The following is a 20,882-nucleotide window of genomic DNA, read 5'->3' as shown; positions in this document are numbered from 1 at the left end:
CGATATACAGCTACAAGACACCGCCCTCGGCGAACCGTTTCCTTCACAGGGAGTCCGGAGCCAGAGCCCTCGCCGCCCAAGCGGTGCGACCACGAGCCCGGAAGCGGGAACTCGGCACGTGACAGGCTCGCCCCTCCCAGCCTCGCAGACCGGAACGGAGAACTACACTTCCCAGAAAGCGTAGGTTCTCGCCTGGACTACATTCCCCAGGGGCATTAGCGGCGGTCCCTAACTCGCCCCCTGCCCCGCCTCTCTGGACAGCCGGCTTTTGCAGCCCACGGCTCCCGGCCTGAGTTCAGCCCAGTGAGGTTAGAGACCCGGAGAAGGGGTCCCGACCCCGGGCTGCTGTCCATCCGGGCAGTGCCGGCGTCTCCGCCTGCGGAGCACGTCCGGGAGGCGCAGACCCCGGAACCCCGAGGCCTGGGCGAGGTGAGCGGCGGAAGGTCGGTGGAATGCGGGACAGAGGGAGGACCCCGGCCTTGGGAGGATCCCGCGCCCGGGCGCGGGTCACAGGCCGGAGGCGCGCGAGCGGGGCCTTTGTAGGCGCACGCAATGGGGGCCAAGGGCTGGCACCACCGCACCAGCCGTCCCGCGGACGTGCCCCTGACCGCGGCAGGTCGGGCACTTGTCCCCACCTGCCCAGGCCCCGGTCACCCCCTTACTTCCTCCGGACCCGTGCCCCGCGCTCTACCTGCCGGGCCCAGCCGGCGTTTGGATTTGCTCCCGGCTGTCAGTGAACGTGAGGAACTGTGTTCCACTCCTCCCCGGCGCCACTGCCTTCCCGGGCTGCAGGCGCAGAGATGTGTTTTCCGATAGTAGTGAGTTGCCGGCTTCCCTCTCCCCCCACGGCAGAATCTGGACTGGAACCCAGGATTTCGGTCTCTGTGCCTGCTCCTCCAGCCGGCAGTCCTCCCGCCGCCATCGGAAAACTGCTGTCATCCGTTTCCCAAGCACTTTTCTCTGAAAACCTGGAAGGAGATTCCTTGACAGGAGGGGGAGGAGTTGGGGGCGGGTGCAGCTTGAGGTGGAGAGTTGTCCCCTGCGGGCAGTGAGATTAGAGCAGGTGCTGTGGAGGCACGGGGTACGGATCCCGGTGAACCCTCACTGGCTGTGTGCACTGGGGCAAGTGGCTCCCACTCTCCCCCGTTTCCTGATCTGTAAAATAGGCGTGGACGATGGCAGCTATGCTGCGGGACTGAATGATGTGGGTGGTGCTGGCCCCTGGGGCAGGTTCAGTGAGTTGTTGCTGCTACTGAAGCTGGAGTCCTAGGTCTTTTTTCTCTGAGCCAGAGGGGGAAGAGTTGGGCCCCGGCCCACTGTGGGCTGGCCCTTGTCTCTGGGCCTGTCCAGCTCCAGCTCCTTCTGACTTCCCTCTCGGAGGGCCCGTGGCCTCAGTCTCAGGTGGTGGAAGGATTTCAGAGCTGGTGATTCTCAGGGGTGGAAAGCAGAAGGGGCTTCTCCGTCCTGGCTCCCTTTTTCCTCTTTCAGATCCGCCTTCTGGAGACTCCACCCATCCTCAGGGAAGAGCCCAGAAAGAAGATATGGCTATTGGACCGAGGGAAGCAAGGTCTCATGTGAGTTCATTGACATCTTTGGTCTTAGAAACAGATTTTTTTTTTTTAAATTGTCAAACTGAAGTTCTCTGCTGCATGCAGTCTTCTGCAGGACCTGGAGCCCAAGCCCTTTCCTCCTTCAAGAGTCAATCCACCCAGGGGGAGGGTGGATTCTGTAGGGAATGTTTGCCTCCTCCCTGCTAATCCATGTCTAGTGTTTCTCTTTTCTTTTCCTAACAGACACTTCTTTTTTCTTTTTCATTTTTTTTTAAGATTTTATTTATTTATTTGACAGAGATCACAAGTAGGCAGAGAGGCAGGCGGGGTGGGGGGAGCAGGCTCCCCGCCAAGCAGAGAGCCCGATGCGGGGCTCGATCCCAGGACCCTGAGATCATGACCTGAGCCGAAGGCAGAGGCTTTAACCCACTGAGCTACACAGGCACCCCCAGACACTTCTTTTTATTCATTAATCTCAATTCAGTGTATGGTTACTAACTTGACAGGTGACATGCCACGTGGGGACAGTATACACACACACACACACACACACTTGGCAGCTCCTTTCTGGCCCTGCTTCCTTGGCTCGCCCTGGTCTCCCTCCCTACCCTTGGTTTTTCTTTAGGATACCCTCCCTAGGTTTCTCCAACCCATCATTGTCCGTTTTTTCTCCCTCTTTGTGGATCCTGTGCCTTGTTTCTGTACTCTCTTGAAAACTGTTCTCGACCTGCCATTTTCATCCTTCTATTGTTGGAAACAGGGGAGGGACCCGGTCCGGGTGAGCCAGTGCCTGAACGAGGAATAGCCGTGTTGGAGGGGACACAGCTGGAGAGATCTCTGGATGGCAAGGGCAGAGAGAAGATTCCCCAGGAGGGAGCAGGGAGGGGTGTACAGGATATCAGGAGTGGAGAGGCAGGGTCTCCAGTGAGTAGGAAGCGGGGCTTGAAGCCAGACTGCCAGGCTTGAACCCATCTCCTTGGTTACGTGGGCCCTGGACAGATGTGCCTATTTCCTCACCTGGACAATGGGAATAACAAGCATGCCGACCTCATGGGACAGGTGAGAGGGTCACGCAAGTCAGTGCATGGGAAGTGTTTGGATCAGGGCTGGGCACTAGCAGACGCCCAACAAGGGGTGGTCGTGGGAGCCAGATGGTGTTACTGAAGTGATGATACCACTCATGCCAACAGATGGGACCTGCCGGACCGTGTTGCTGGGACTTGTCCTTTCACCGCTCATCTGCATCTGACAGTCATAGTGTTGGGGGGTCTGCCTGAGGGCGTGGCCTTTGTTTTCATGCTCACGCTGGTGCAGCAATGATCATCCCTGTGTTTCACACTAGCAAACTTGAGGCTCAGAGACATCCAGTAACCTGAATTCAAACCCCAGTGTGTCTGGCCTCTGGGTCCAGGCTCGTCACTGCGCAGCCATTCCCCTGGTGCCTCTTTCGGATCCCAGGGCAGCCCCAAACCCCGTGTTCCCAGAGCTCTTCTCCACTGTTGTGTTGATTTGGGGCCCAGGAAACGCGGTGGTGGTTGGTCCCGGGCTGGGACTGGCCAGTGCATATTTCTAAAGCTTTCCCCTCTAATTCCCACAGACTGACCTTGCTCTCTTGCCCAGAATCTTCTCCATCCCTGCAGGGGAGTGAATGCATGTGGCATTCTCCCTAACCTCACCTGCTCCCATGTGCCCCTACTGCATGGGCTTGCGGGTAAAGCCCAGCAACAGGCGTTTAAGACCTGAGAGAGAATATACCAAGTGCTGGCTTAACAGAAGACTTTAATTATTGTCCTGCCCCTGCCACTGGTAAAGTAGGTGGCCTGTGGTCTTGACTGTCCTGGACCTTCTGGTCCTTATCTCTAAAATGAGGATAGAGCTGGGAGATGGTATACAGTCCTGCCCAGGTACACATTCTTCTTTCATTGATCCAATGTGTTTATCTTGTCTGCCAGCTGGACTGTAAATTCTTTGAGAGCAAAAGATATTTCTCATATTCCTCCCTAATATGTAAATAATTCAGTGTTTTTCTTACCATAAAGATATTGTATAATCATGGGAAACATTGTAGAGAATAAAATATGCACATATGTGTGCATAGATGTATAGATGTGTGTGTGTGTGTGTGTGTGTGTGTGTGTGTGTGTAGAGTTGACCCTTGAGCAACACAGGTTTGAACTGGGCAGGTCCAGTTACCCATGGATTTTTTTCAATCAATACAGTAGAGTACTGTAAATGTATTTCTCTTATGCTTCTTTTTTGGTTTATTGTTTGAGAGAGAGAGCGCACAAGTAGATGAGGGGAGACAGAGAAAAGAGAGAGAATCTCAAGGAGCTTCTGTGCTGAGCACAGAGCACGATGCGGGGCTGGATCCCATGACCCTGACAGCATGACCTGCGCAGAAATCAAGAGTCAGAGATTTAACCAACTGAGCCAACAAGGCGCCCCTTATGATTTCCTCAATAACATTTTCTTTTCTCTAGCTTATTTTAGTGTAAGAATATAGTATATAATACATATAACATGCAAAATATATGTTTATCGAGTGTTTACTTTATCGGGAAGTCTTCCAGTCCATAGTAGGCTATTAGTAGTTAATGTTTTGGGGGAGTCCAAAATTACATGTAGATTTTTGACAGCGTGTGAAGTCAGGGCACCTAACCCCCTCCTTGTTCAAGGGTCATCTGTATATATTTTTTTCATATATTCGAAAGAAAGTAGAATCACCCTTAACCCCACCATCTGGAGATAATCACTGTCAATCATTTGTTGTGTATCTCTCAGCATCATTCATATATATATATATAATTTTTATCAGAAATTAGTACAAACTACATACTGATATATAACAAATATAAATATTTGTATTTAACATGATCATGGATATCTTTTTAACAGATATTGACCTAACCATCAGTTGCACTGGTTGCATAGTATTTTATATTGATGTGACAGTAGCTAACATCTGAAGCTTTGGTAGGCCCCAGACATGGTATTAATTACATTGTATGGATTATCTCATTTATTTAATAGCTCTATGCGATTGGTTGTGGGAGGCATTTTTGCAGTTAAGAATGGAGACTTGGACATGTACCTGGACTGGAATCCCAGGTCTCCCACTGACTAGCTGTGAGACTTCAGGCAAATTTATCCTCTCCGTGGCTGTTTTCTGTCATGTAAATGGAGACAGTGATAATATCTTCTCTTAGGGCTGTTGTGACTTTTAGATAAAGATTATATTAAAGATTAATAGGTAACTGAATTAGAAAAAAGAAAGATCAATAGAAAGCTCTAGGGATTGTACCTGGCCCGTGTAAAGCATTCGGGAGAAGAGTGAGATTTCAGTTTCCATTATTTCTGTCCTCCGGCTTCACAGAGTGCCTACTGTTAGTGACCAAGCCTTTCATCATTCGTGATGACCTAGCTTGTTACTCATTTTTTTGGTATTACTAAAACCATGATAAATGCTCTATGTGCATGTTTGTGTACTGCTTATTATAGTAGAAATATAATAATTGATGAGTTAAAGAATAAACACATTTTAAAGATTTTAATATGTATTATCAAATCCCCATCAACAAGATTATTCTAATTAACACTCCAGTGGTCTTAATTCCTCCCTGCATCTCCTTATAGTGGTTAACACAAGGCCTGGGTAAGACTTTATGCTGCTCAGTATGTATTCGTCACTGGCCAATGGTTCATTGAACAAGAAATGACCTGAAACCTTCAGAAACCAGAATAACACCCGAAGTCTTTCATGGCAACCCATCCTCCCCGCAACTGCCACCACCTTTACCCTGTGCGATGGGAGGTCCTGGGTGAGCTGGGATGACTTGTCATTACAGGTGTCGGTGACCTTCGAGGATGTGGCTGTGCTCTTTACACGGGATGAGTGGAGGAAGCTGGGTCCTTCTCAGAGAAACGTGTACCAGGAAGTGATGCTGGAGAACTACAGTAACCTGGTCTCACTGGGTAAGGGAATTTTCCCTGTAGATGAAAAAGTCAGACAGTAGCATAAGTCAGCACCTGCTTCCCTGCACAAAAGCCATGGGGCGTCGGAAGCTTTCAGCTGAATTTGGCCTTGGGATTGTGCACATTGTAAATAAATGTTTAAAGCTTCTTTCCCCCTATAAGCATGGATTTGTCCCACACATCGACAGCTGACACACTTCTTTGTTAGAAATTCCCTCATAGTTAGGCAACATTTTCCTGCTGTGATTTTCTGTGATTTGTTTGCTCAGCTCACAGCAGAAAGCATCCCTCAACCGTCTTCATTACCCTGCCGCCAGCCTTTCCCAGTTCTCCCTTCCAGCCTGGCGAATGTGTATAATCCATCTTTGAAAGGGAGTCAGATGGTGCTTTCTCATTTTAAACAGGGCACATGGTAGGGGTACCCGTTTACAAACATTTAGTCTGTAAATCGAACGTGTTCCGTCTTCCGTGGAAAGCCATCGGTACTCTACTAATCAGAGCTGCCTGTGTACCTGGAGTCTCTAACCTGCAGCTGCTTCCTACACAGCCATGCCCTACAGGCCCCTTGCCTTTCCCCTCATGTCCCGGGGGCACAGCGGGAGCACCCCACCGGAGCTCTTTGTATCATCCCCTGCGTTTTCCATTCAGATCCATGATGCGTCTTTGAGTCAAAAGAAAACCAAGTCTTCTCTTTCTCTTCTCTTTTTTCCTGTCTCTGAGCAGGACTCCTGTTTTCCAAACCAAGAGTGATCTCCCTGTTACAGCAAGGAGAAGATCCCTGGAAGGTAGAGAAAGAAAGTCCTGGAGGCCCCTCTCTAGGTGAGTGGGTGGGACCGAGTGGTGGGGGATGGGCGCGGGCAGCAGTCTGGGGGTGAGTGGATGGTGTGGCTCAGAGATGTCCATCGGGAAGGTTTCTCCGGGGCCTCTGTCCTGGAGAAGTGGCAGAGAGGGGACACTCAGGCCCCAGACACGAGCTTCCTCTTACTCTCTGGTAATCACTTCCCAAATGAATCTCTCCGGAGCTCTTCTTATTCGTCCCTGTTTTCAGAGGAGGGCTGCACATCGTGGATTCAGTCAGCAAACAGTGTATTTAAGGAATGGCAGGGAATCAGTCTGACCGAGGCTCAGGGTATGTGAGAGAAGGAGCCGAGGAAGGAAAGGGTGTCAGAAAGCTAGCAAAGCCTCATTACACTGGGCTTTGACAAGAGTCTCGGCCATGGGACCGTCCCATGGAAATGAAAGATTTTCAGCAGAAGACTGGAGTTCTGGGTATTTTAGAAAAATTGGCTTAAATGTGAAACAGTGTAAATGTCCTCTGGTAAGGATGTGGCTGGAGAAGCTGGAGCAAGTCCCCGCTCTGGCATCGAGGGCCACTGTCGGAGACAAGAGCAGCTGGTGTGGACAGAGCTGCCGTAGTGCAGGGGGCGGCTACTGCTGTGTCACTGTTGATGCTGAAGGGCAATGTCGTGGCTGTGTGTGTGTTTGTAATGTGTGCGGAAGTGCAGACAGAAAGGCTGGGGGGACACACCTGAGCTGGTGCCAGGAGCTCCACGTGGAATGGGATCGAGAAGGGGCAGGACGAAAGAGGGCTTTAGTTGTATATAATCTTAACATTTCGTAGAGAATAGATTCATGAAATCCTTATGTAATTTGAGTTTAATAAAAACGGTCACTTTGGAGCATGGTGGGGGATAGATTGAAAGTGAGGGAAAAGCTGATGGGGAATCTTCCCGGAGACACTTGCAGTAACGTAGGTGAGATGTTTCTAGGGTGGGGACAAAGGCACGGGCACTGGGGTCCGGAGGGAGGAAGAGGGGTCCCCTTGTTAAGGGTGTAGGGTGAGTTTGCTGTGGGATGGGTCTCACTGGGGAGCGAGTGGAATGCCCGGGGAGAAATGCTGGTGGACAGCTGTACGAGGTCTATGGGAACTCTGAAGGCAGGTCAGGGAGCCCTTGGTACAAAGGTGGCATTTGATGCCTCGAGTTGACCAGGCAAGGGCACAGAGCAGAGGACAGAATCCCAGGAAACCTCACCATTTACAAGGTGGGTTAGGAAAGAAGACTCTGGCTGAGCCTGAGAAGTCATCAGAGGAGAGAAACGGGAGAGGCAGCTGACAGGGAAGCTGGGGACAGAGAGCTGATGAGTGCGGGAGGATCCAGGTTTGAGCCCCCATCCCCTACTTTGCTGTCCCCTAATGGACGGTGCGTGAGCTCTGTGCTGGGCACTGGCCATGCGACATTGGACAGAAAGACGCAGGTTCTGCCGGTTGGAGGTCATGGTTGGGTGGGGAGACAGGTGATGGTGCACTGAGCACACAGGGTGTGGAATGACCCCATAGGATGGCTGCAGAGTGTGTGAGGGTGCACAGCAGAAGGGGCGGTGTGGGCAGAGGCTTCCAGAAGAGGTGGGATCCAAGGATGTGGAGCCAGGTCCAGCCACAGGAAAGGGCTGCCTGAGTCCAGAGAAAGGAAGCCAGTGGGTGCTCCCAGGAGCCGGGAGAGCACTGCAGGGACCAGATCCCACCCAGCAGGGGGAGCCTGGACACAGGATCTGGTCTGTGTCTGAGAGCCAGGCCAGGTGCCTGGAGACTGGGAAGTAGCCTGACCATGGCCCCAGGTGTACACTGCTGAGAGCAGCCTGCAGGCCGCGGAGGGCCTGTTGGCGTGGAAGTGAGGGCTCCTCCCCGCTATTGTCAGGTCCAGATGCATCAGTGATGGCCCCTCAATCCGTGGGCCCCGCACAGGAGCTGCAGGCCGGGCGCTCTCCCTCACCAAGCCCCGGGCCAAGGGAGCCTTCTTCCCACCATACTCTCAGGTTTCTGCTGTGGGAACCACCCGTGTCTGTATGTCTGTCTATCTTACTCTGGATTGGGAGAAAACACGAGGTCTGGGGAGTGGGTAGAGGTGGCCATCAAGTGCCCACAGCAGGCAGGAGTCCGTGAATCAGCCGAGGGTCGGCGGGGCGTCTGTGCCGAGTCTGGCAGGAAAGATCTGAGGAGGAGAAGGAAGGCTCTGTCCCTGTCCCTGTGTCTCGGGAGCCTCCCATCCAGGAACGCATCTCTCCGAGTGAAGCGAGTCATCGGTGAGCTCAGGGGAGTAGCAAGTGTGTCCGGAGTCCCAGAGTCCAGAGCTGTGCCAAGAGGCAACGGGGCTGGAGTCCTCAGCAGCCTCCTCCTTGGCGTCGGGGACATGTCCCTGCGGGTGGACCACGGGCAGGCTGCGGGAGGAAGGAAGGACAGCGCAGCCAAGCGGTATGTGCACGTCCCTGGACAGGATGCACCTCCTCTCCTTCTACAGAGATGGCAGTCACCGCGGGGTGCCCGGGGAGGGCCCGCGTGTGTCTGTCCGTCCAGCACCCCTGGCGGGTCTCCATCTGCCCGGACGAACGGGGCCTTGGAACGGCTTCCCTCTGGAGTGCAGGTCACTTCCCCGTGAGCGCAGGTGAAGGACGGGGTGTTCTGGAAGTAGCTCAGGTGGTTAACTCTGGACCTGACCCGAAACCTGCCCCTCCCGTAGCCGGTGACAGAAAACCCTGTGCTCAGGCGTGGACTCCTAGCACCTCTAGCGGCCTCTGAGTTTCCTTTTTTTTTTTTTTTTCTTTTTAAATTTCAAAACTATTTGCAAATAGGAAAAACAGAAAAACAAAGGGTCATGGGGGGTGCTTGAAGTGAGAGGTGGAAGGCGCTGGCAGGAAGGGTGTGCGTCTCCTCTGAGTCTCTTGCTGAGAAGGGAGCACACCTGTGGGGGGGCTTTGCCGGAAGAGTTGTAATGAGGTGATTAAACCAGCCGGTACATCATGAGTTAGCTCTATGCCCGAATGCAGAAATAGTCCTGAAATCTAAAATTTAAAAATGCGGGGATGATCTGGGTAAACCATTATCTTCCAGTGAAAATGTGCTTTTCTTTCCTGTCATTTTCTCCTCCTTTGTCATCTCAGCACAAGAAGCCTGGTGGGGGGACTGAGCCCCAGCTGCGCGTCAGCGGAGGGGTCCCTGGGGGCTGCCCCCACACAGAGGGTGGGGCTTCTTTTTCTAATTCGCACAAAGGTGCTGCCCTTAGCAGCCCAGCAACCCAGCAGGCAGGGGTTTAAAGAAGGAATCTCTGAGGAAGTGAAAGTGGAGAGCGGGTACTCATAGGCGCCTCTACTGTGTTTGGTCAATCTTGTCCTTGTCCCCTGCCCCCTCTCCCCAGCAGTACCCTTGCTGGCCCTGCACCTCCCTCCTGCCACCAACCTCTGTTCCCGTAGCTGCAAGAATGCTCTATTAAAAGGTAAATCAGGCCACCTCACTTCCTTTCAGAAAACCTCTCCTGGCTTCCTTCTTGATGTTTACATTTCAAAGAGATGGCCCCCAGGAGCTTAAGAAAAACATCCTTGGTGGGGGCCCGGGTGGCTTAGTTGGTTAAGCAGTTAACCATCTGACTCTTGATCTCAGCCAAGGTCTGGCCCTCTGGGTTGTGAATTCAAGCCCCACATTGGGCTCTGCACCCGGTGGAGCCTGCTTAACAACCAAGAACATCCTTAGGTTATAATGTTCCCGGAGGCTTATAGTGTTCACAGGTTTATATACATTTCATATCAAAAGCACAGAGGAAGGATTTAGAAATGCAAATTGTCTTGAAGAAATGCTTTGAGGAAAAGGTACAGAGCCCTCTTTCCCTTTGGAAAGAGAATTTTCCAGAGCAACTGTACTTTCACCTTCCCACCCGCTATGCAGGCATGGAGGTTCCAATTTATCTAGTGTTGCCAAATTTCTTATTATCCCCTCATAATTTTTTATTATGGTAAAAAACAAGTAACATAAAATTTGCCATTTTGACTGTTTTTAAGTGTACAATTTGGTGGCATTCAGCTCATTCCCAAGGCCGTGCAACCATCCCCACCATCCAGGTGCTGGAAATTCTCTCTAATCCCTTCCTGAAACTCTCTTCCCACTAAACACTAATTCCCCACCCACCTCTCTCTAGGCCCCTGCTAATCGCTGTTCTCTGTCACTGTGTTTGACTCTCCTAGGAACCTCATAGAATTGGAATCTTATAGGGGTGCCTGGGTGGCTCAGTGGGTTAAAGCCTCTGCCTTAGGCTTGGGTCATGATCTCAGGGTCCTGGGATCGAGCCCCATGTTGGGCTCTCTGCCCAGCAGGGAGCCTGCTTCCTCCCCCCCCCCCCCCCGCCCCCGCCCCGCCCCCTGCCTGCCTCTCTCCCTACTTGTGATCTCTGTCTGTTAAATAAATAAATAAAATCTTAAAAAAAAAAAAAAAAGAATTGGAATCTTAGAACACTTGTCATTTTGTGGCTGTCTTATTTCACTCCACATGGTGTCTTCAAGTTTCATCTACATTGTACATCTGTCAGAATTCCATTGTCTTAGGGCTGAACAGTGTTCCATTACGTGTCTGCGCCACACATGGTCTATCATTTGGTCTGGATATTTGGATGATTTCCATCTTCTGGATCTTGTGAATAATGCTACTCCAAATGTGGGTGTGCACATACCTCTTTGGGTCCTTGCTTTTGGTTCTTTTGGGTACGTCGGAGTGGAATTGCTGGATCACTTGGTAATTCTCTACTTAACTTTCTGTGGAACTGCTATACCGTTTTCCATTGTGGCCACATTAGTTTACATTCTCACTAGCAGTGGAGCGGGGTTTCAAAGTCTCTACATCCTTGCCAGTATTTGTTATTTTCTGGTTTCTTTTGTTTCTGTTATCCATAGCCATACTCATGGATTTAAAGTGGTATCTGGTGGTTTTTGATTTATGTTTCCTTACTAATTAATGATGTTGAGTGGTCTTTTCATGTGCTTATTGGCCACTGATATTATCTCCTATAGGCAAATGTCTGTTTAAGTCCTTTGCCCATTTTTGTTTATTTGTTTCTTTCTCTCTCTTTTCCTTCCTCCCTTTCAAATTCCAGTATAGGTCACATACAGTGTTATAATAGTTTCAGGTGTACAATATAATGGTTCAACACTTCTCTCCATTTCTGTGTTCATCTTGGGAAGTGTACTCTTTAATTCCCATCAACTGTTTCACAACCCCCCCCCCCCCAGCCCGACCTCCTACCTGGTAACATCAGTTTGTTCTCTGTAGTTAAGTCTGTTTTTTGGTTTGTCTCTGTTTTTGATGGATAGCACGTTCTGTATGTATCCATTAGCTCCAGTTGGTTTATTGTGTTATTCAAGTCCTTTACTACCTCTTTTCATCTGGTTGTTTTATTCCTTATTGAAGGCAGGGCATTGAAGTCTCCAACTATTATGGTAGAACTATTTCTCCCTTCAGTTTTGTAAATTTTTACTTCATGTATTTTGAGGATGTGTTATGAGGTATGTAAATGTTTGTAATTTTAATGTTTTCTTGCTGAATTGAAGCTTTTATGACTATACATCATCCTTACATCATCCTTCTTTGTCTCTTATAACTTGTTTCCTAAAGTTTATTTTGTCTGATACTAGTATAGCCAGTCCAGCTCTCTTTTGGTCCTTCTATTTACGTCAAGTAGCTTTCTATCATCTCACTTGCAACCTATTTGTGTCTTTGGCTCTAAAGTGAATCTCTTATTCAAACAAAAAACGGTCTCTGAATTACAGAGAACAAACTGGTAGTTGAGGTGGGTAGGAAGAGGGGTGAAAGAGATAAAGAGGATCAAGAGTGTGCCTACTTTTTAAAAAAAGATTTTATTTATTTATTTGACAGAGAGAGAGAGATCACAAGTAGACAGAGAGGCAGGCAGAGAGAGAAGAAGGGAAGCAGGCTCCCTGCTGAGCAAAGAGCTGGATGCAGGGCTCAATCCCAGGACCCTGAGATCATGACATGAGCTGAGGCAGAGGCTTAACCCACTGAGTCACCCAGGAGCCCCCTAGAGTATATCCATTTTATAAGCACTGAGTAATGTACAGAATTGCTAACTCATTATTTTGTATATGAAGCTTAGATACACTGTATGTTAATCATTCTTCAATAGAAAGAAAAAAGAAAAGAAGCCAGTCTTTTATAGACAGCATTTGGTTAGATTATGGGTTTTCCCCCCATTCTGCTAATATCTGTATTTTGACTGGATAATTAAGTTAATGTATTTATATTTGAAGTAATTACTGATATAAGGGACTCACTTCTGCCATTTGGCTATTTTTTTTTCTATACACCTTATATCTCTTTGTCCCTGATTTCCTGCATTAATGTTTCCTTTTGTGTTTAGTTGATAAACATTTTAATTCCCCTCCAATTTTCTTTTATATATATTATGTAGGTATTTTCTTTTTGGTTACCATTGGGATTATATTTAACATCCAAAATTCACAGCACTGTGATTTGAATTGATACCACCTTAAGTACAATAATGTATAAAATCTCTGCTTCTGTATACTTGCATCCTCATCCCCTTTCAGTTACTGTTGTCATAGTACATTATACATTATACATTATACATCATTATACATTGTGTGCCTTAAAACACAGCCTAATGATTTTTTTTCTTTTAAAGATCTTATTTATTTATTTGACAGACAGAGATCACAAGTAGGCAGAGAGGCCGGGGTAGAGAGGAAGTGGCCTCCCTGCTGAGCAGTGACCACGATGTGGGCTCAATCCCAGGACCCTGAGATCATGACCTGAGCCAAAGGCAGAGGCCTAACCCACTGAGCCACCCAGGCGCCCCTCTTTATCATTTTTGAAGGATGGTTTACCAGATGGAGAATTCTCTTTTGAGGTTTTTTTTTTTTCTTTTTTCTTTCAGCACTTAGACTATATCAACCCAATACTATCTTGCTTCCAAAGTTCCTGATGAGAAATCTGATAATCTTAATGAAGATCCTTTGTATGTTATAAGTCTTGTTTCTCTTTTGCTGCTTTCAATATTCTCTTTTTGGCTTTGGGTTTTGACAGTTTGGTAATAATATGTCTCATTGTTGGTCTCTTTGACTGTATTCTTTTTGGAGTTCATTATGCTTCATAAATTTGTAGATTCATATCTCACATCAAATTTGGGAAGTTTTCAGCCATTGTCTTCAAATGATCCTTCTCCCCTCTTTCCTCTTCCCTTTTAGGATTTCCACAATGCTATTTTGGTCCACTTGATGGTGTCCCACAGGTCTCTTAGGATCTCTCCACTTTCTTCAATATTTTTTGTTGTTCATCCTCAGACTCAGTAATTTTAATATGGCTTATCTTCAAGTACACTGATTTTTCTGCCTGCTGAAATCTGATTTTTGAGTTTTTCTAGGGAAATTTTCAGTTATTACACTTTTTAACTCCAGAATTTCATTTTGCTTTCTTTCTGTGTTTTCTAGTTTTCTATCTCTTTATTGATATTTCGTTTTTTTAAAAAATCATTTTCATGGGCTTTACCCATATCTTTCTTTAGCTCTCCTGAGCATCTTGAAAAGTGTTGTTTAAAAGTTTTTGTGCGGGGTGCCTGGGTGGCTCAGTCAGTAAGGATCTGCCTTCGGCTCAGGTCATGATGCCAGGGTCCTGGGATAGAGCCCCGCATTGAGTTCCCTGCCCAGCAGGAAGCCTGCTTCTCCCTCTCCCACCCCCCTGCTTGTGTTCCCTCTCTTGCTGCCTCTCTCTGTCAAATAAAATCTTAAGAAAAATAAAAAAAAGTTTTTGTGTAGTATGTCCACTTTTATTTCTTCCTCATAGATGTTTTTTGTCTATTTATTTTGTTGCTCTGAATGAGTCATATCTTTTTTTGTGTGTGTGTCTTCTGATTTTTTGTTGCCAACTAGACTTTTGAATTTTATAATGTCATAACTCTGGGAACTAGATTCTTCCCCTTCCCCAGAGTGATTTCCTTCTCACATATTTCCTTCTTTTCACAAAGAGAGGGCTACTTTAATTATTTGGTAAAGCCTCTTCCAGGCCAGCTTTATTACTATAAGATATTTGAATTTGGGTAAATTGCTTAATATTTGAGTCTAGTTTTCTCATGAAATGAAAATATTATGCTAAGTGATTTCCAAGTTTCCAGCTAGTCCTAGAGTTCTGTATTTCTACATAATTGAATTATTTTATCATATTGTTGATGGGGAATATGACTAATACTGCTGAAGCTACTAATCTTATGTCAAGTTTTAAAGTCCATAATTGTTATCTTTGGAAAATATTGTTTGACCTACAGTATGTCCAAATCAATTCAGTAAAATCACTTTACAACAGGGAAAAATGATAGTTGTATATATGAATATACGTATTTTTATATATAACTAATATTTTATTGTTGTCAGGGGTCTCTGTGCCATGGACTGGCCTGAGATATAAACTAAAGGTATTCTCATGTCTTTTCTGAGCCTCTACCTTTCCCTTGGCATGTATGGTGACTTTATAAATTTCCCAAGTATGCAGTTAGTTTTGGATGTCCTTATACTTAAATATGATTACCCAATGTGGGAAAAAGGTGAAATGTGAATGGGAGAGGGTAGGGGGAAGACAGGCTCTGACCCTTAAATCCCCTGGCAGCTGCTTCAGCCAGTGGGGCAACATTGGCAGGTTGCCTTTGTGTCTGTACCTCCACGACCCCAAGCAATAATCCTCAGTCAGAACCCAGATCTACAGTAATTGAAGAACAAGGCTCTTTTCACCCTAGCTTCTGCAAGCCACCTAAGGACTGTCAGTATAGCTGCCTGCCATGGGGCTGGGGGCTGGGGCATGGGTAGCAGCTAGCGACTGAAATTACCTACAATTTATCAACCAGGCTTTGCCCTAGAAGCTGCCAGCCTTCAGTTAGATTCCACAGTTTCAAAATCATTGGAGCAGCCACATTCTGCCAGTTCATTTGTTGTCTAGGTGGGGAAACAGAATCCTGGAGCTTTCTATTTTGCCATCTTCCTTAATGTCCACTTATTACTCTTTTGACTCACATTTATTTTACAAGTTTTGGCATTTTCTTTCTCCTTTCTCAAGTACTGTTGAAGATGAGGATTTGGATAGAAGTCTCACAGTTAGCTGGTAATGAGTGTGGTAAAGCCTTCCATCACCACTTAGAAGTGGGTGATGGGTGGGCACTTGTTATGATGAGCACTGAGTGTTATATGTAAATTCTACTCCTGAAATCAACATTACACTATGTGTTAACTAGAATTTAAATAAAAATTTTAATAAACAAACAAAAAAAGAAGTCTCACACTTATAAAGTTATTTCTTATCATTTGGTAAAGTTTGACAATTTGCTTACTATCCACCTACCATTGTCTTCAGTTACCCAGAAGGCTTTGGTATTTACTATATCAATGTAAGTTTTATCATTTTGTAAGTATTCTGATTTTTTACTTAGGAAGTATATTTTTTTAAGTGAAAGTATTTTTTGAAGATCTTTTCCTTTGTATATTGATATTTTTAAATTCATGTGCAGAAACCTTTTAAAATTGCAAGTCTCTTATTAGATATGATCTTTAAGAGGAAAAGGATTAATCCACTCACTCTTATGCAAGGAATGACAGAAAAGTGGAAGAAGATTTAGTTTTTAGCTTATTATGAAAACTTTAAGCACACACACACACACACACACACACACACACACACACACAATTTGAAACACTGTGGATTGTCACAGCTTGAGGAAGGGTGGGAGTGGTGGAAAGGGTAGGTGCTGATGCCCAGGGCAGCCCAACACCAAAGAATTATCTGTCCTCAAATGTAAGCTGAGGTTAAAAAATCCTGATCTCTATATAGGACTTAAAATATCTTTACATACTTTCTTTAAAATGTCATTATATTTTTATGACATTGAGTGGTTCTATCCAAGAATAGGAGTGGTTGTTCCATTTGTTTAGATATACTTTAATATCATTCAGGGCTATTTAAAATTTTCCTCATATAAGTTTTTTTTTATATTTGTTGTAAATTCATTCCTCCAATTCTTTGTTAGTGTCAATGAGGATTATTGACTTCAGCATGTTAATTTTATATCTGCTACATCACTGATCAAGTTTTATCATTGATTTTCTGGAGTTATGTAGATACGGTATTATAACACCAGCAAATAGAGGTAGGTTTCTTTCCTCATTTCCTCTTTACTCGTCCTTGTGTATCTAATAGCTTTTTCTTATGTAACTGAATTGATTAAGGCATCTACTAGGAATGTTGAATAGAAGTGAAAATAATGGGCATCCTTGTCTTGTTCTTTTTTTTTTTTAAAGATTTTATTTTTAAGTAATCTCTATACCTAACATGGGGCTCAAACTCACAACCCCAAGATTAAAAGTTATGCTCTACCTACTGAGTTAGCTAGGCACCCCTTGTTCTTGATCGTAGCGGAAATGCTTCTAGTCTTTCTTCATTAAATAGGATACTGGTGTTAGGACCAAACTATATGTATTTTAGCATATTGAGGAAGTATCCATCAATTCTTATTTTCTTGAATGTTTTTACTATCAGTGGTGCTGAGTTTTTTTGAAGGCTTTCTCTCACTGTCTCTAAATATACTCAGTTTTTCCCCTTAGGTACCTACTTTGTAAAATACCACAGTAAGTGGTAATAATAAGGGCAATGGATTGTTGGAGCTGGATTCACGAAAGGGTACACAGAGAAATTAACATTGGAACTGAGTCTGTAGGCTACAGAGGAGTTTGGCACATAGAAAAAGGAGGAATGACATTCAACATTAGAAACAATTACATAAGTGAGAACAATGGCATATAAATAATGTAAAAGTCTGTCATAGGCTTTGGATATCAGACTGTGGTTAATTCATACTTTTCTAATCCTGTCTTCCCATTCATTCTCCTGGTTGCCTTCCTTAAATGAGCTTCCTTTATTCTTTTAGTTACCCTAGTCCTTCTGCCCTCATCCATTATTATTTTATATGTGTTACTTTCCTATTTTTTCCTCTTGCTAGTATCTTTTAGCCAGAAAGCAAGCCCTTATTTAAATATCATTCGTATTTATTCTTTCTACACATTAAGTCTCAGCCAATTGTGTGAATCATTAGTGATTTTTTTTTTTTTTCAGGATGTAAGAGCAGTCCTAAAACTACAAAGTCAACTCAAACCCAAGATTCATCATTTCAGGGGCTACGAAGGAAAAGACTCAAAAGGGATGAACCATGGAGTTTCCTATCAGAAAAACCCTGCATATATGAAGACAGATTAAAGAAACAAAAAGACAAAAATGAAAGTTTACAAATAATTTCAATCACCCATACAAAAATCCTCCCTGTAGAAAGAAGCCATAAAAATAGCAACTTTGGCCAAAATTTCAGCCTGAAATCAGTCTTTGTTAAGCAACAGAGGGTTGCTAGAGAAAAAACACCCTCAAAATATGAAATACAAAGAAATAGCTTCAAGCAGAATTCAAACTTACTTAGCCAACCAAAGATCAAAACAGCAGAAAAGCGGTATAAATGTAATATATGTGAAAAAGCCTTCATTCACAATTCTTCCCTTCGTAAACACCAGAAAAACCATACTGGAGAGAAATTATTTAAATGTAAGGAATGTTTGAAAGCTTTCAGCCAAAGTTCAGCTCTTATTCAGCATCAAAGAACTCATACTGGAGAGAAACCCTACATCTGTAAAGAATGTGGGAAAGCTTTCAGTCACAGTGCATCCCTCTGCAAACATCTAAGAATCCACACTGTGGAGAAATCCTATCGATGTAAAGAATGTGGTAAATCCTTCAGCAGAAGGTCTGGCCTTTTTATACATCAAAAAATCCACGCTCGAGAAAATCCCCATAGATACAATCCAGGTAGGAAGGCAGCGAGCACATCCCTTCCCGGATGTCAGAGAATTCACCTCAGAAAGAAATCCTATTTATGTAATGAATGCGGCAACACCTTTAAGTCGAGCTCATCCCTTCGTTATCATCAGAGGATTCACACGGGAGAGAAACCTTTTAAGTGCAGTGAATGTGGGAGAGCCTTCAGTCAGAGCGCGTCTCTTATCCAGCATGAAAGAATTCACACTGGAGAAAAGCCCTATCGATGTAACGAATGCGGAAAAGGTTTTACTTCTATTTCACGACTTAACAGACACCGGATAATTCATACCGGTGAGAAACTGTATAATTGTAATGAGTGTGGCAAAGCCTTAAGTTCCCACTCGACGCTTATCATTCATGAAAGAATTCACACCGGAGAGAAACCGTGTAAATGCAAAGTGTGTGGGAAAGCCTTCCGACAGAGTTCGGCTCTCATCCAGCATCAGAGGATGCATACCGGAGAAAGACCCTACAAATGCAACGAGTGTGGGAAAACATTCAGGTGTAACTCATCCCTTAGCAATCATCAGAGAATCCACACAGGAGAGAAACCATACCGGTGTCTGGAATGTGGGATCTCTTTTGGCCAAAGTGCAGCTCTTATTCAACATCAAAGGATTCACACAGGAGAAAAACCCTTCGAATGTAACACGTGTGGGAAGACTTTTAGACAGAGCTCATCACTTATTGCACATCAGAGAATTCATACTGGAGAGAAACCCTATGAATGTAATGCATGTGGGAAACTGTTCAGCCAGAGGTCATCCCTTACTAATCATTATAAAATTCACCTTGAAGAGGATTCCTTGAAAGTAGATTTGCATGTGTGAAAGCCTTAAACCAAAGCTCAGCAGGGTATACATACTTGAGATTGATTTAATAAATGTCATGAACATGAGAAAACTTTTCTATTTTAATTTTGTCTCATCAGATATTAAATTCTAAGGATAAAGAGCTCTGACTATGTCATAAATATGTGGAAAACTTTCATACCTGTCAGTCACTTTGGAAAAAATATCCTAAGACAAGGGAATCACAATTGTAATTTGATTGCAAAACCACAATTTTGACCATTTGTAAGGTGGTGTTTTTCCATCTTTTTATACAGTATTATATACTATATGTGGTGTGTAAACATGAGAAAAATCTGGGTGTAGGAGTGCTGGATTTCTCATTACAAAGACACCAACTGTATAAGCCAGTAGCATATTTATTAGAACAAACATTTTAATAGCAAACAGAACTGATCTCAAAATATAAGCATATGTAGACCAAATAATAGATTAAAAAAAAAAAAAAACCCTGGAAACTACCTCAGTCTCTGGAATTTGCCTTTTCCTAAATTGTTGTCAAACTTTGTGCATGGTTTTCATTAAAAAAGAGAAAGGAAAAAAACGTGTTCTCTTACTCCTTTATTCTTCTAGTTGTTTCCAAACTACATCTAACAGTCTCCCCAAAAATTTTTACACAATTTCTAATTTTGTTCTCAGAATTACATTTGTTTGTTGCATTGAAGTCATTTATTATTGAACTGTACTTGCTGTGTTCTGCAGTCAAATACTCTACCACTGAGCTATACCCCCCAGTTGCTGTGTTCTGAACAGCATGTTAATTTAAGTAGAAAAAAATATAGTTTGTTTGGCAGTCACGTCAAGGTTAAACCTATTAATATTTTTTTAGTTGGCTGCAAAAGAAATCTTAAGAAATAATTTAAAGAATATGTCACTGTGGCTAAGTCTTAAAGAAATCCATTTCATGAAATTAAAGCATGTTTTCCCTACTTGAGGTTTTCAAATTTAAAAAAAAAAAATCAGACTGCAAAAGCAAATAAAGGAAATAATTCTAAGCCTTAGAAATGGTTTACTCAGTAAATATTTGCTTAAACCCAGGGTTGAACCAGGTACCATCCTAGGCACTGGAAATTGTAGAGAAGAAAGAAACAGGCCCTAATCTTCAAGAAGTCAAGAATTGAGAGGATGGGACTGAAGGGAATAGTGAGTAAGTAAGCAAATTATCATAATGTGTTGAAGTTTTCACGGAGAAAGAGATGGTACAGAGGTACCGTGTTACAGAACATCTTGCAGACATTTGCTCAGGATTCAGAAAGAAGGAATGGAGTCTAACCAAGGGAGCTTGATCAGATTTAGTGTCCCAGAGACAGGGATGCCTGAGCCCAGTTCTGGAAGAACAGAAATTCTCCAGAGAGTGAGATAAGTACTTAAAAGAGAGACAGCCACACATGCAAAGATCCAGGTGCGTGACAGCATGGCACATTTGTAGAACATCTATTAAGAAATGAGAATGACAGATGTTGAAGCTGGAGAAGGAGGCAGATACCAGATAACCCAAAGGTCTTAACTGCCATTCTAAGGAACCTGAATTTGATTCTGAATTATGGAACTGATGAAAGATGATACATAAAGGAAATTGCTCTGACAATAATGTATGGAGAATGAGTTTAGGAGGTTGAGGACAACTGAGCAGACGAGCCTAGAGTATGGGCTGTGACAGTAACTTGAATGATAGGTAAATGAGGCTCTAAACTCAAGCAGGGGGCAGGGGGAAGTAAAGAATGTGTGACAAATATTAACGTGGTAAAATATGGTTTTTACAATCAAATAATTGGGAGTCGTGAGTTAAGAAGGAAGGTAGGTTGACTCCCAGGCTTC

At 44.6% G+C, this 20,882-nt stretch overlaps 1 protein-coding gene across 3 annotated transcripts; it reads left to right on the top strand.

The window, feature by feature from the left end:
• Positions 1–201: 201 nt before the first annotated feature.
• ZNF354B (zinc finger protein 354B) lies at positions 202–19,581 on the top strand. Of its 3 annotated transcripts, none has more exons than XM_080803795.1 (5): positions 202–429; positions 1,489–1,574; positions 5,396–5,522; positions 6,246–6,341; positions 17,464–19,581. In XM_080803795.1, exons 2-5 carry the CDS (start codon positions 1,542–1,544, stop codon positions 19,041–19,043), a joined length of 1,836 nt encoding a protein of 611 aa, XP_080659921.1. In that variant the 5' UTR covers positions 202–429; positions 1,489–1,541; the 3' UTR covers positions 19,044–19,581. The 3 variants fall into 3 exon arrangements, with proteins under 3 accessions (XP_080659921.1, XP_080659922.1, XP_080659920.1); XM_080803796.1 differs by having other exon boundaries at positions 210–443; XM_080803794.1 differs by lacking the exon at positions 202–429 and having other exon boundaries at positions 1,069–1,574.
• The last annotated feature ends 1,301 nt before the right edge of the window (positions 19,582–20,882 follow it).

Source organism: Martes martes, assembly GCF_963455335.1.
Source record: "Martes martes genome assembly, chromosome: 5".
Lineage (NCBI taxonomy): Eukaryota > Metazoa > Chordata > Mammalia > Carnivora > Mustelidae > Martes > Martes martes.
Note: the sequence above shows the minus strand (reverse complement) of the source record. Positions and strands in the feature narration are given on the sequence as shown.

What these genes read in the sequence shown, in the direction of transcription:
- ZNF354B (XM_080803795.1), top strand. Translation starts at nt 1,542, where the DNA reads ATGGCTATTGGACCGAGGGAAGCAAGGTCTCAT. An exon ending in CGAGGGAAGCAAGGTCTCAT is followed by an intron (nt 1,575 to 5,395) that starts GTGAGTTCATTG and finishes TTGTCATTACAG; the next exon opens with GTGTCGGTGACCTTCGAGGA. An exon ending in CAGTAACCTGGTCTCACTGG is followed by an intron (nt 5,523 to 6,245) that starts GTAAGGGAATTT and finishes GTCTCTGAGCAG; the next exon opens with GACTCCTGTTTTCCAAACCA.